This window comes from Falco punctatus (genome assembly GCF_963210335.1).
Source record: "Falco punctatus genome assembly, chromosome: 1".
NCBI lineage: Eukaryota > Metazoa > Chordata > Aves > Falconiformes > Falconidae > Falco > Falco punctatus.
The window spans coordinates 75,476,153-75,491,461 of record NC_137580.1 but is presented as its reverse complement, the minus strand read 5'-3'; the positions used below and the strand labels follow the sequence as shown (position 1 = coordinate 75,491,461).

The following is a 15,309-nucleotide window of genomic DNA, read 5'->3' as shown; positions in this document are numbered from 1 at the left end:
CATTCTTCAAGAGAATAACCCTTTCATATCAAAAAGCGCTGATGCTAATAGAGACAGGGGGTTGAGTACTCCAGCTCCTACCTTTGTCCCACATGAATGAAGAAACACAATAGGTCAAGGACATCCTTAAAGCAGAGACTAAATAATGGCAGCGTATAAGACACTTAGCAATGTCTCTTTGTTATTTTTCCTGTACTTCTCCTCATGTTTATCTCTTTGGACAGACAGACCGACTGGGATTAGTGGTGGAAGGGTGAGAGTGTTCAAATGCATATATATTTTCAATTACATATTTTAATTAATTTTATGGAGATAACTAACATCAGCAAAAAAGACTAAGAAAGACCCTAGCACAGAAAGACCTGACCTCCCACCATCCTGAATAGTTAGCGCTACTGGCTCTAGATGAGAACCTTGGCAAATTTTCAGTAACTTTCAATGGAATGAGAAAATACTTGCTACAGTAGTTCACCTTGAGTTATTCATTATACCTTCTCTTCAAACAATAAACTGCGCTGGGTCCTATATCCATGGCCATTACTAAGTAAGAGGGATTCATACAGCATACTTGCATGTTGCACTGTTATCTGGCTAGGATGCAAAGTTCAAACTGAACATAATATTACCCTTGCTTTTATCCTTTTCAACAAATTGTTCAATGGGCATAAAAATCGTTACATTTCAGCCTCAGTCAGCTGTAGCCCCAGAAATACTGAACTGCACACTGAATTTAGTCTTTTGTATTTGCAGCACACTGCCACACCATTACAAGAGTTTAAATGCATCTGATTACAACTGTCCCAGGAAGGAATTAGGAAAAAAAGTTAGTAAAAACAATGGTTATACACTGTGCTCTATTTTAATGACAGAGATAAACTTATTTGTTGATAATTTGTTATTCCAAGATATCTTTGTAACAACCTCATTATTACTGCTGTGCCCAACCTCTCTTTCCTACTTGGTTCAGTAATTAATCTCTTTTTGGCCTCACAAACTGCATAATCAAAGGAAACCGGCCTGTGGGATTTTCAGTTTGAAATGCTGCTAGAAAGCATCAGATCTATTTTGTTAGCTGTTAATACCTAGAAAATGACCTTAATTAAAACAAACTTGAATTTTTGCAATGTGAAGCTTTTTCTTAACTAAGGCATAAATTAGGCTTTTTTTTTACAGAATGAGTCAGATTGCCTTCTGATACAAAGAAGGCGCATCTCTGAACTTCACCAAAACATCATCCAATTTACTGCATCAAAGTATTTGGCCTTGTACCCCAAAAAAAGAGCTATTACACATGACTGTTTGCTCACTGATTCTATGCAGCAGCTTGACAGAAAAACCAGTTATTGTCAGTGCAGTAATTAAGGCTGCAAATGTGAGTACTAATTTTTCATTAGAAAAAAGAAATCATGGTAGCTTGTAGGGAGGATCTGACAGATATACAAAGTCATGAGTGGTAGAGAGAAGATGGACTGTTCACCATCTCCTTGAGTTAACAAAAATAAAGAAAACCAAGGAAAAAAAAAAAGGAAAAAAACACAGGTGACCTTCAAATGACTCTAGTAAAAGCCATGTTTATAACAAACAAAAGGAGTCAGTTCTTCACGTGAGAGGAAGCAATTTGTGGCACTTTGCCAGATGTCATGTTGGAAGCAAAAAGCTTACACATGTGCAAGGGGTACACAAGACAATTACTTTGGACATCACTAAGTACACAATCCACATCAAAACCAGGAAAGCTTCTGAGAATGGCCACAAATTGTAGAGTAATTGAAGGAAACACCTTGGTGCCCTATTCTTACTCCTCCCCAGACATCTGCTTATGGCCAGTGTGTAACAGGCTAGACGGATCCCAAGTCTGAGCCAGTGCAGCCAGTCTTATTATGTAGGACGAGCAACCATTAAGGGGATTATTCAGTGAATTCAATGCTGCAAATGACTGCAGAAATGATGCATTAGCTGACTGCACTGGGATAGCCTGCACCAGCTGACTCTTTACTGGGTCAGCAGCTGTACACCATAGAGGAGGGAATATTCTGTTTCTCCCAGCAGCACCCCATGTAACAGTGCAATGCAGCCCTTGCTTCAGGTAGGTGTCAGCAGGGTCACACCTGGGATTTTTCCCTCAGCTACAACAAAAGCACACAACAGTGCTGGCTGTGGAGCAGTACAGAAGAAACGGTGAATTTCAGGGTTCCTGGCTCTCCCTTCATTTGATGTTGAGGAGTACTACCCAAACCAATGCTGTCCCCTGCATAAAGTTCCCTGGAGCACAGCAGCGCAGACATGACACGTAGCAGTGCTGTCAAGGGTGCCAACATAGAAGCAAAAGGGTCACAGCAGTTACAGAGCTGCTCTTCCTTCCACTCACAAGATGAAGAAAATATGGAATGTCTTCCCCTCTGTGATCATGCAAGATAGCTCATGGCTGATTAAGGTTCTGCAAGACACACAAAGTATCAAATACTCTATATTTTTAAGATTAAAATTGCGTAGCTGATGGCATGGGGAATTTCAAAGCCATTTTTAATTCATGTGGTTGCAGGTATTTTCATACTGGATGAAATAACTGATTTTTACTCGGGTGTCAGTTCCAAGAATTGTCATTCAGTGGCACAGATACCTCTGGGAAAAACAGAGACAATGTTTTAATGTGAACAGTAATTAAAAAAATAATAAAATCTCTTCATAATGTATTAGGCTTCCTTCCCATTTTGTACCCAAAAAGTGATGAAAACATCCTTGTTAGAAGGGGGAACAACATTAGCAAAGCCGTTAAACATTATCTAAACAAACGGTATAATGAAGACTGAAACAGCTAGTATTTGTATATGGGATTTTTGCCTTGGTTGCTGTTGGCGTATAGGAAGAAAAGCAAAGCTGACTCGGTATCTATATGCTGTTCTACCTCTACTCTCTATCATTTACATTATACTTTATCAATCAGAATTCAGCAGAGCTGTTTCAGAGAGAAGTAACAAAAAGCAAAATCTCAGTTTGCAAAAGCACATCACTGCTTTTCGGTATGAAACAATACGCTATTCAGCTCTGCTTTCATTTCCTTTTGTTCTCCCAAGACTATTTATATATATGACCTTTTACCTGAGACCATATCTCTTAATAAACAGCTAAAGGTTACTCTGCCTTGCTTCGGTACAACCTTAACCTACTGCAATTATTGCCACAAAACATGTACAAAGGTCATGAGTTGTGATACAAACGCAAGAGAGAGAGAGGCGGAAATCCATTATTTTTAGAGAGGACTGCAGTACAGAAAAGGAAATGACAAACATAGTAATAATCCCGTGATATATCTCAGTGCTGGCAACTACATCTGTGGAATATCGTGGTATTTTCTAGGAGGAAAAGAAAAATGTGTATCCAGCCATCCAGGAGGAGCAGTTACTGAATGCTGCAAAAAGTTCAACTAGTAATGCTGGAATCAAATATTCAAATTCCAGAACTTGTAAAAGGTTACCAGGACTTCACTGAGTGAAAACAGTCATCTTCCGTGACCATCCCCACAATCTGTGTGTGTGTGTGTGTTCAGTAACAACAGAGCAAAGATCTGTTCCAGGGGAACATTTTATTCTCTTCTGTAATTTTAAAAATTGGAGTCTGTTTTACCTATTTATTATAATGTTATTCATGAATAGAAAAAGTATGATCTAAAAGAAACACATGACCTAGCTGTGCGAGAAACCCAGGCTCTCTAGACCTGCATCTCACGTTACTGTTGCTTAAACTCATTTTTGAAAAAGCTAAATTGCATTTCTGATCTAAAAATCAGAATACTCACAAGGAAAAAAAAGCTTTTCACACCTGAAATTCAGCAACATTACATTTAAAAGGAGTATCTGATGTTGCAGTAAATTAGGGAGTCCTAAGTATCCCTATATTGTTCTAGTTACTAGTGTAAGATTACCAGCATACAGAAAACAGACCCCTTTCTCAACAGTGAAACGGAGATGCTCACTGCTGGCAATTACGGTCAAACGCTGCTGGGATCTGCTCCATAGATCAGATTTTCACATGTGTACATATTCAGACACATACGGAGCGTCGTACTCCTGTTGCTCTCAGACTGTCCTGAGCCCTGTTTATCACTGGTAAGTTTTGGGGCACCAGTCGATATTACAGGCGCACCAGTGTGAACCAACCAGCTACTGCTGCACAGACTGTGATCTCCAGAGCACTCAGAGGAGGGCTTTTCAAAAATGCATAGGACTTCTGAAGTCAACAAGCATTTCACTACTATTATAACATGGAAAAGAATTACTTCAGCACTGAGCCCTTCTGAAGTTCCCACCTTTAAAGTACTACAGATGAAGCTAACGGCAGAGGTCAGTGAGAACTGAACCCCCACAGGCTGAGAAATGTCTTACACTTCACTTTGGATCAGTTCTGACTGCCTGCAATATGTCCTTGTTACAAAGACAGCGCTGACTGCTGATTTATACAGAGGGAATAATGCTGATAATTTTGTGTAACCTGATTAACTGAATGACTAATTAATAAGAAACAGAATAAACATTGGGGAATCTCAGCAGGAGGAACTGAGAGGTGTTTTTTTGTTCGTAGAAAAATTCTCATCCTTCCTGCTAACTTGCTTTTTTCCCCATGAGTACTACAAGGATACTCAGAAACAGCTGGCTAGAGCAGGGGCTCACATGCTTATCTTACTGTACCTTGTTTCTTGGTGCTGACTTTGATGCTTCCCTTTCAAGAGATGCTGTGTACTGAGTGAGAAGGCTGCAACCAAGCACTACGTTATGATGTCGCGTCGCCCCCCCCCCCCCCAAAAAAAAAAAAAAAAACCAACCTCAAACCGAACAAAACAAAACAGACTATGAAGGAAAAACATATCAAGTAAAACGTGCAAATACAGACCGGGACACAGATACACATATGGATCTTATTTTCTCTACCTTTTGGCTATGTGGTATTATCATGGAACACTTGTTTAAAGAAAAAAATTATAAGAAAGTAAAGTTACAAGCATCTCAACTGCAATATTTGCCAGCTGGGTTAAAAAAATTTATACACTAGAAATATGGACAGGATGATAGAAAGAGACATTTGCTATATACCCCTGTTCCCTTTAAACATGTTAAATCTTGGCAATTTCATTCCTGTAATGTTTTAAAATGAAAATATTGTTGGTGAAATCCTAGCTTAAAAATATTAGCATAATCACTTATTACTTTATAGAGTTTAGCATTAACATATTTGTGTAAATATTCAGGACTGCATTTAGTAACACCCCAAGTGACAGATTTGTAATCTCATGAATGCTTTAATGAACTTCAAGATCAGAAACATTCTGTTTTAATAATACATATACGGAGTTGTTGAGAACAGCAAACCTAGCAGCCCTGGAAAGCTATTTCAAAACTCACACACGGAATTGTTCAGGGATCATCTGATTTTTCACTTGCTTTTCTGAATCACAACCTAACTATAACCATCCTCCTCACTCCACATGAATCTACTCTAGGTGAAGGGTTTGGAGGCTTATAAACTTTCCCCTACAGATCTCATATTGCTCGTTTCCTGTCAGCTCGCATCTTAAAATGTCATTCTGGCTGAATCACTATATACCCTTACTGTAAACATGCCCATCTGCTCACTGGTGGACAACTGCAAAGTGAATTCTAGCTGAAGAAATACTGAACAGAAAACCGAAGACAGACTTCCACAGGTGCTCCTTCTCCTCACACGCTTTCCACCCACCTTCACATCTCCCATGTGAACCCACTCCCATCCCTGGGGGCTCCCCGGCCACGGCAGGAGTAAACTGGTGTAACTTGCCCAAATCAGGCGATACTGAACAAAATGTAAACTTTTGTTGAGACCTTCAGAGAGGATTTTCAAAGGAGATCAGTTCCCTCTACCTCCTGATGGGAAAGAATTAATCCTGTACTGAAAGCTGACTATTAGCATGATGCTAAAACGGTCCCAAACATGAAAGAAGAATAAAGGAAACTACCTAGACCCTGCAGGCTTAGCTAGCACAGCGTAACATGGATTAGAAGTGGATATCTTTTTTCCTGACGTAAATAAGGGATTGTTCTTGTGTCTGCTGCACTTATAACCACGGGGCCAGAGCACTGAACTGCCAGGGAAGGGTGACTTATGTAGGGGGAGCCCACCCAGCCATAGCACTGGTGAGTTTTCAGCAGTTTCTCCTAAATCTTGTCACAGGTTTAGATCCTTATGCTAAGGTATTTAAGTGAAAGAGCTGAGGAAGGGAAAGTAATATTTATTAATGAAGATCTTGCTTTACCCATCTGGGGAAGCAGTCTGAATGAAACATTGTGGCTTTCAGTGGAGACAGTGCTTTGTAACTGACTGCAGAGGAGCAAAGTCAAGCCAAAATGGAGAACTTTCTGACCATCTTACCTTGCCTCTCTCTCCTCCAGAATGAAAGGCTTAAATCCAACAAAGAGCTGAATGATCCGGTCTGAGTGTTCAACCAGAAGGAGCAAGCAAGCACTCCACTTTAAAACAGTGCCGCCAAAGCCAGCTGGAGCACTCTCTTTGGCATAAAAATGCAATTAGGGGCTTGCCTGGCTGGGCACCACACGCTTTGCACACACCAAGCACTAACACACACAGCTACACACAGTGGATTGCTTGGATCATTAGAAATCTAACAGCAGGCTTGCAGAACACAGTCCATGCACTTTTGCTGCCGTTGCCATTTAAAATATAAGGAATTATTTTGCCAGCTAATCCTGACAATCGAAATGGCAGCTTTTGTTAGGAGACTGGAAACAAACAGGATAAAAATGCAAGAAGTTAATTGCATCTAAATTAAAAGGGTTGTTTGGAAGCTACTAGTTTTTGCAAAAGCCAGCAAGAGACTGATTTCTATAGCTCTTCAGGGAGTGAAATCTGCCTGTTCAGAGGTCCTGAGAATGTACCTACATTATATTCACAATGTTGAAATTGTGCATTTATGATTTTACTTTACTTTGTAACACCAATTTTTAATTTAATTTAAATGTTATAATTTTCATTTTATAAATGGACTTGCTTTCTCTTCTACATCAGGTGAACAGGGCTATGTATTCTACCACCCAGCAGGGGAAGAAAGGGAAGAGACTTTTGCACTCCTGTGCCAAATATGTGATCAAGCCAGGAACACCATTACATCCTCATCACATCAGTGCTTGTGTTCCAGTGCAAACATTTATGTGCTCTGAGCTGACTGGTTCTTAAGACTAGAAAGTGCTCTCTTCTCAAGAACGCATTAGAGAAAAAAAATTATCTTGTAACCTTGCATGACTAGGTAATAGGTTGTAGGTTTTATTCGAACACAATACTGAGCTAAAAACAAACCCTCACACTACTAAAGATTACGTTTCACCTGAAACTGATGGAAGGGCTAATTCCAGAAATCTCCCAAGAGTGAGTCTCACAATAGTTTGCCTGCCCAGATTTCCCTTGCCACTTGAACTAAATAAAAATCTTCTTCACTGCCTATTTTCGATCATTAGAGAAACTTAATCACTGTTACCCAAAGGACCCATTTCATTGCAGTTTTAACAATACACCACTGGCTAGCTATACAACATAGGACTACATGCAGCTGCAGTTTGAACAGCACTAAGACCTTTGGAAATGAAAGGTCCTCATTCAAAATTATCTTTTTTGTGGTTACTGTAGGTTTTGTAAACCTATTTATTCAAGATGATGATGAAATTGGCAATACTGCAACTCAAAACTGACTAATCTTTCATTGCATGAGTTATCACTCAGTTTAGTGCCACAAAAATTTATCAGGACTATACATACCCACACTAGGAATTCTGTTCCAAAACAAAACATACACAACATCTTATTGTAATACCCTCACACATAATGTGATAAGTGCACAGCAGTGCAGATAGACTGTCAGAGAATTAATTGTTCACACATAGCACTGCCCAATAAAAAATAGCTATTTATGATCCTGAAAATCTGAACACAGAGCAGATTGCTATCAGAACACTCAACCCGCTTCTCCACCCATTGCTCTCTAACTAGCAGAACTTATCGATCAACAGACTGAGATTCTTCCAGACCTTCACTGGGTTAGGAAATTAAACTGAAGCTTGGATAAGAGTCTTAAGAACTATAACAATAGCTAGCTGCAAATAAGACCTGTAAATCCCAACAACCCCCAACTTTTTTGGGATAACAGGAAAAAAAATAAATCTAACCCCCTAATTTTTATGGGAAGGGATCTCCAAATATATATATATATATATATATATATATATATATGTATATATATGTATATATATGTATATATATGTGTATATATATATATATATATATATATATGTAATTTCTGAAGAAAGTACATGTTATACTTCCACCTGCTGGCCACCTGTCTGGAAGATCATATGGATCTCATTCTACTAGGTGGAGTGAGAAACTAATGACGTCCTTCCAGGCAAGGCATCAGGAACTTACTTGACGGTACAAATTCCCACTGAAAGAGAGACTATTCCAAGATAAATTCTCTACTTTGTGAAAAATGCATCTTTTTTTTTTTTTTAACAAAGAGGTTTCCAAAGAAAAACTCCCCACCATTTCTAACTATAATCCTACAATATGTCTAAGCAATGAGTAAGAGGAGGATTTACAGTTCTGGGAACAAAGCAGGGACTGGAATGCAGCTTGGAGAGTATTTCATCTCCCTTGCTTTCTGAATTATGAGCCACTGAGAAAGCAAGCTATGAAATCCCTTTACCTGGCACAACTTGTCTTTCCCAATGACTGAGCAATCGTTGAAAGAAGAAATATAACTGGGGTGAAGGTGTTCCTGTGCCTCCTCAATGCACATATGCAGCAAGAATGGTAGCTCAGCTACCAGCAGCCCTACAGAACCATGCCTCTCCCACCTCTAAAATTTAATAACTTTTGGTTTCCTTAAAACAGATTTTCTTTAAGCTGTCGCAACCTGTACCTGATCAAAATGCTCTTATTCCTTCTGGAAGTCTGTAGCATTGTGGATTTCCCCTTGCTATGACCAACATGGTAGACAAGATGCAACTTGCTCTATTCCAGCAATTTTTCCTTTCCTGAACTTTCCACTGCTGAAAGAGAAGCCTGATGCTTTTGTGACTTTATTGGAATAATCCACATATTCTTGTTTTCATTTTAAAAAGCAGTACTTCCTGCTCTTAAAAATTCACTGATTTTATGATTAAGTGTGGGAAAATCTTAATATATCCAGACCATGAAGTGTCATTCAAGTTCAGGAAGACGGTAAACATGACTAAGCACATGACAGGAGGTACATTCCCATATTGGAATGGGATGGCACGAGCCACTACTTCCCTGTTTCTGGGTATTTGCTCAAAATTAATGATTTAGTGTTGATGCTGACTTCAAAAAGATGATTATGAGTGGATGATGTGAAGCAACAGGCACCTAAGCCATCTCAAGAACAACCTAAGACTGCAAGGAGAATATTCTTGCAATACCTTTAGACACTAACTGAAGGCAGGTACCTGTTTTTCCAGTTGCGATTTCAGCACCAAAGTAACAGCCCGAAGCCATGAAAAAGAGATAAGAAAAAGCAGGGCTGATTTTGTAATGCAGTAAGCCAGAAAGGCACAGTAGAGCACTGAGAGAAGAGCATTGTTCAATGTTGTATTTTCTGATGTCTTTCCTTATTTTTTTAAACCACTGTCATTGGGCTTCAAATTTTGATCCAAGTCAGTCTTTCTGCAAATTTGTGGTATTCTTCTCCCTATATAAGAGCTTTCATGCTTATAGGTGCTCTTTCCAAAGTCTTAATCAAGAAATACCTGGATCAGCACCGATGGTTTTGACCATCATATCTCTTAACATAGTAATTTCTTCCTGTAAGTATCTCCACCCCCATTTTTGGAACCTTACCTTTGGGTAAGGCTAAAGCAGCATTCCAACCAAAAGGAGGCACTGAGGCTTGTGTAGGAGAAGTGCCTCAATAAGCCCTAGCCACAGACTACACACCACACAGGGGAGGCCACGTTACCACAAACACTGTACTAACCTCGAGGAAAAGTTATCTCCCTATTCAAGAACGTAAACGAAAGGATGGCAAAGAAATACAGGCTGTGGAGGGGCTACAGCATGTGTGCAGTGACGGGAGGTGATGGAAGACCATGTATCAAAAGAGTGCTGGAGTTTTTGCCGTTCACTACAGACTGCCAGCCTTTTCTCTGGAGTGGGAATGAAGGGCTATCAAATTTGAGTACAGGAAGAACGGTGGGACAGGGCTGAGAGAGAGTGATGGCAATCACAGGAAAGGTAGCAGTGTAATGTCTCAGGGTGAAGCGCCGGCAATACAGCCAGTGATTTGGGTAGGAGGTTGACAGAAATAGTCCAGAAGGAACTGAGCAAGGTCATCTAAATCTCCCCTCCTCACCCTCTTGCTACTCACAGCGTAGTAAAAGCTAAAAAAGCCATTTAGGTAAGTGCAGCTGAGTGCGGTAAAAGGGCAGGTCCTCGTTTTCTTCCCTTTGCTTGCTGTCTGCTCCCCCGTTCTACCATGGTCATGCCTGAATGCAACACCCTTAAAATCAATAGGGCCTCAGTTTACGACAGCGTTGACCTGAACATCCTACACTATTCATTCTTTCCAACAGGATCGCTTGGCAAATCTCTCTCCATCTACCTGTAGATAGGAATTCATCAGTGGCTTTTCAAGAAGCAGTAACTTTGCTGACAAATGGCTTGCTATTTTCTGGATACTGTGACCCAGGTCATGCCAAATAATTCTCTGAGGCATTTGTTCTTTTATGACACAGGTCAGCTAGTTCCTACTGTATGTAACAGTTCATGCATTGGCAAACTGGTAATCACTTTTCTATTGAATCTCATTTACTACCACATGGTTTTCTCTTTGAGTGCACGATCTCCAATTTATTATACAAATTGGCTAGGATAGGGGATATCTTCTAGGATACAAGAAAAGTAACCTTCAGGAACAGAATAAAGTATCCTTTTAAAGAGCCACCTGACAAATTTCAACAAGCACTTTTTATGTAGCTTTCCTACATTAAGTTGTAGATGGTTGTATTTGTTGTGTTTGAGTATTTGTCTTGGTTAAGCTAGAAAACTTCCCACCCAAATTAGATGGCAGAGGAACAAGGGCAAATTTTTGCAGCTGACTGCCAGCAGAATTTAGAAGCTATCAACAAGATCCAAAGACACAAACACAATGTAAGCCCTCGTGTTTAGGCATGGCTCATTCCTCTCAGGCAGTCATCTCTCTCCTGATGGAAGGAGATGGGCAACACTTCTCATCCCACTTGAGTAACTATATCTTTCAGACTATCTTGTTGCAGTAATTCTGGTATTTTGATAGCTCAGATCTCTGAACTGCTGTGGGAAACCTCCCAGGTCTCCACCTTTGTGCATTCTCAATTACTAATAAGTCCTTAGAAGTAAAAGACTACCTTGGCTTTTGCAGCTGGCTGAGGCTTGAAGGAGATGGAGACATACCTGAAGTCTTTCTTCTGGGCTCTTTAAAGTACCACATCTTTTTACAATTACATTCTCCTTTACCTGTTTTTGTTACCGAAGTGACCATCACAGCCTCTAAACATCACTCCCATCTGCCAGGCAGATCATTTTCATTACTCAGAAGTTACTGGGACTTCAATAACATGTATTAGCGAGGACGCTGCAAGTAGCCAGTCATTCTATCTCCTTCCACAGAAGGATTTTAGATGAATGTTAGTAACAGCTAAAAGACTAAACAGCTGAAGACTTCCTCACTGATTCACCACATAAGAAAACAGCCAACCCTTCTAAAGGCAGCTAGGTCCGACTTGTACAGATGGCCCTGCAGTTTAGATTCAACAGACCTTCCTGAGATACAGCGCAAAGACAGAGACATTTTCAGCTGATTCCACTCGAGTGGCAGAACTGAAGCTCACACCAAACTTCTTGTTCTGTAAATGTCAAAGACACTGTATTTTTATAACTTCTTTTCTGACAACTTTCATTCCAGTCAATGAAGGCTACGGATCCTTGCAAAACCTTACCAAGAAGGCATGTATAGTCCAACCCTCTTGAACTCAAGAGTTCACACCTTGGAAGGGAGTCATTATCTGCACAGCTAACACACAAAGGAAATTAGGGTACTGCAAACCATCCTCAGGACCGTTTCCTGCACAGGCTTGAGGTTGCTTCCTGTAGTAGAGACAGCCTGCCCTACTTGTTGACTTTTTCTTTGATGTTACACACAGGCCCTCTTCCCATGAAAGATATAATACTATAATTACATCACTTTTCCTTAACAGCTCCAATGTACTTTCTTCAAATAGTAACTACTATTTAATGTTTCTCTTCAAGTGCACTCAGAAATGGCTGTTCTGAGTCAAAGCACATGATTTTTAAATTCAGGTAAGCGCTTGACACAAGCAGACTTCATAGTGGCAAAGGCTCAAGACCTCATACATGTCCTAACGCATGAAAGCTCATAATCACTGATGTACACCATAAATGATCACCATGTCAGAAAGCTTGAACACTTCCTAGAATTATTCTGCCTCCTCATTTAAAAACACTTAAATTTTAGTGAATGTGTCGTATATAAGTAACAGTGAATAGCTAACAAAGAATAAAGATGTTTAACAAAATCAGCTTCCAGACTAGTAATGAAAATTAGCCTATCAGCAGAATCGATCTGTAAACCGTATACCAATCAATAACACAGAACATTATTACAACAGTGCCTGTCTCCTACTTACCTAAAAGACTTCTGCATCGAAGCCTGCAATGAGCCTGCATTATTGATTTGCTATAAGAAAATGAAATTAGAGATACTCACTTTTACCAAAATAATTCTTGCTAGCTCTTCACATACAGGCTTTTCTTCATCCTTCTTCAAACCTTCCAATTCAAACAAGGTATTGTAATTTTCCAGCATTTTTGTCATGATCTTATTGCAGATCTCCTGTTCTTTTATACCTTCAATTCCAGAGGGCACGCTAAAATTTGAAAGAACACAAAGCAGAATGTTATAGATACTCACATAAAAAGTTCCTGCACAGAGTCTCTGAAACGTTCCAGTTGTGGATACAGGCTGCCTAGCAGGCACAGGAAACTTCGTCTTGGAAAGGATTGTGTCTATGGTGGTAACAACTATCACAGGAAGTTTGCAGGTTTTCTTACCTATACTAAACACCCTATCTGTTGGTCAGACTGTCTACTTCACAGAATCTAGATAGAGATCTAATTGAGACAACCATCAAATGACACACCACCAACTTTGCTAGAAGCTGGGCTCATCACTGCAACACAGCACAAAACATTTAAATGCTCTGAACTGTTAATGGGAAGAGTCAGATTCCTCCAAAAAGTGGTCTGTGATAACCTCAAAGGTATACAGGAAGGATGAGTAAAAAACTTAAGAAAACCCACATGCTGAGCAGAACACTAAAAGTTAAGCAAGATCTTCACAGCTTCAGGTGGTCCCATGCTGTACACCAGATTTCATTATCTGATTTATCAGTCGCCACTTCTTCTGAAAGTAGGCGCATAACTCACAGGGCTTTTCAAAACATGAAAATGGAGGCTGCCTTCTGCAGAACAGCCTAAAAGATTCATATAAAAAGAGGTTCCTAACCTCCAGTTCCTGGGAGAATAATCAACTACTGGGCTGCAGAAGCAGCAACTTCTTGCTTCCTTGAAACGAGCCCCTTAAAGGCACACACAAATGAAAAGGCAAGATACTGACTTGGAAGGAGTGTCTTGGTCCAGTCTATGCTCCTTTGCCTTCCTTATGCATTTTCCACAACTCTGTCATGTTGTAAAAATGCATATTACTCACAACAGAGCACACAATTCACTGACGCATTGAATGATCATCTGTTGAAATGTAGGCTTTCTACACATCTTATTGGACTTCAGTGCCCCAAATTTACTTAACTTCTGTTTTAATACAAAAGAAAGACCTCTGAAGAATCTTTTTCAGCATTTAAAATATTTCTGCAACCATCCGGTGTTTCCCATTGTACAGGACTTCCAGCAGATGCACTTTGCTCTCAATAATCCACAAAGCGGCTGCATGGATTTTAAAAGGACCTTATAAAGTGGCAGGGACTGTAGATCAGGAGGTACAGAAAACACAAGAAAGATTTAAAGGGAAGAAGCAGGGAAGCAAAAACCAGAAACAAAAAAAGTTTCAAGTATTTTTTGCCTGAAGACAACTAGTGGTTGCACAAGAGGCAAAACCAACCCAAATCCCCAAAACTTAAATAAATGCCATCTAAGTTATTTTGCAGGGATGTAACTTGAAAGTAAACCATTGTTTACTATAACCAGCAAATAAAATTTTACAAACAATTACCTACTGTAAAATTGTAACTGTAATTTATTGGGGCCAGATGTGCATTTCAACAAGAAGGCTCTGAAAGCAGACGCTCCCAGAAATTTGCCATCAAAAAGTGCCTTCTTGCAGGGGTTCATGCTACTGATCCTTCTCAATATTTTACTTTCTACATATCAACAGGGAGAGGATTCCGCTGCAGCAGAATGCATCTTTGTAAACTCCAGACGAGAATCTTTACAGCTCTCATTTCAACATTCAGTACACATTAAGAGTCGCAGGACCTGAACTTTAGAATCCTTAAAATTCCTAAGTTTAAAGGAATTGTATTATATTACACGGCAGAACATTGCCAACTATAAAATGGGTCAGTCTCAGCTGACTGATGTCATCAGTGTGGAACCTGGCCTCAAATTAAATAAAAAAATCAGACAACTTCTATCGATGGATGCACATGTACACTTGGGCCAATTCACTATAAAGAATGTCACATTCACTACAAGATAGTAACTGGCCTGGCTAGAAGTGTATGTATGCAATAGGCCCGTGCAACCACCCTGATTTAAGGAACCCCTCTTCCCATGCTAAATGATGTGCTCCGGAGCTGGCACGGCACAGACCTTGCTTGATAATTCAAGCAAATCCTGTTACCTTCCTGATGTATTTCTTCAAAGCAGGGTCTCACTTACATAAGCCTGGCACACCTATGAACCTCATTCCTAGGAAACAGACTGAACATGTACTAGAGCGAGTTCAAGTCAAAGTAAAGACTCCAAATAGCTTCAATGAATTTTAGAGCAGAACCTTCACCTAAATCACATTTGCTGGGAACTACAGCCAGCACCTCCCTACTGGCAACAGCTAACACCAAAAACCTCTTTGTGGTTGAAAAACCATCCAGGCTTTAAAGTTCCCACACAAACAGTATTTAATTTCTGCACAATTCTATGGCTTTCTTGCCCTCCCTTCCCCACATTACTTTGTCAGTTATT

The 15,309-nt window shown here is 39.8% G+C and overlaps 1 protein-coding gene across 5 annotated transcripts in view; it reads right to left on the bottom strand.

Moving 5' to 3' along the window:
- FAM13A (family with sequence similarity 13 member A) overlaps positions 1-15,309 on the bottom strand; it is a 141,970-nt gene that overhangs the window by 93,173 nt on the left and 33,488 nt on the right. For all 5 annotated transcript variants that reach the window (XM_080397311.1, XM_080397312.1, XM_080397313.1 and 2 more), the window contains one exon: positions 12,818-12,977. In XM_080397311.1, coding sequence (XP_080253437.1) covers positions 12,818-12,977 — 160 coding nt within the window. The remainder of the gene's footprint in view (positions 1-12,817; positions 12,978-15,309) is intronic.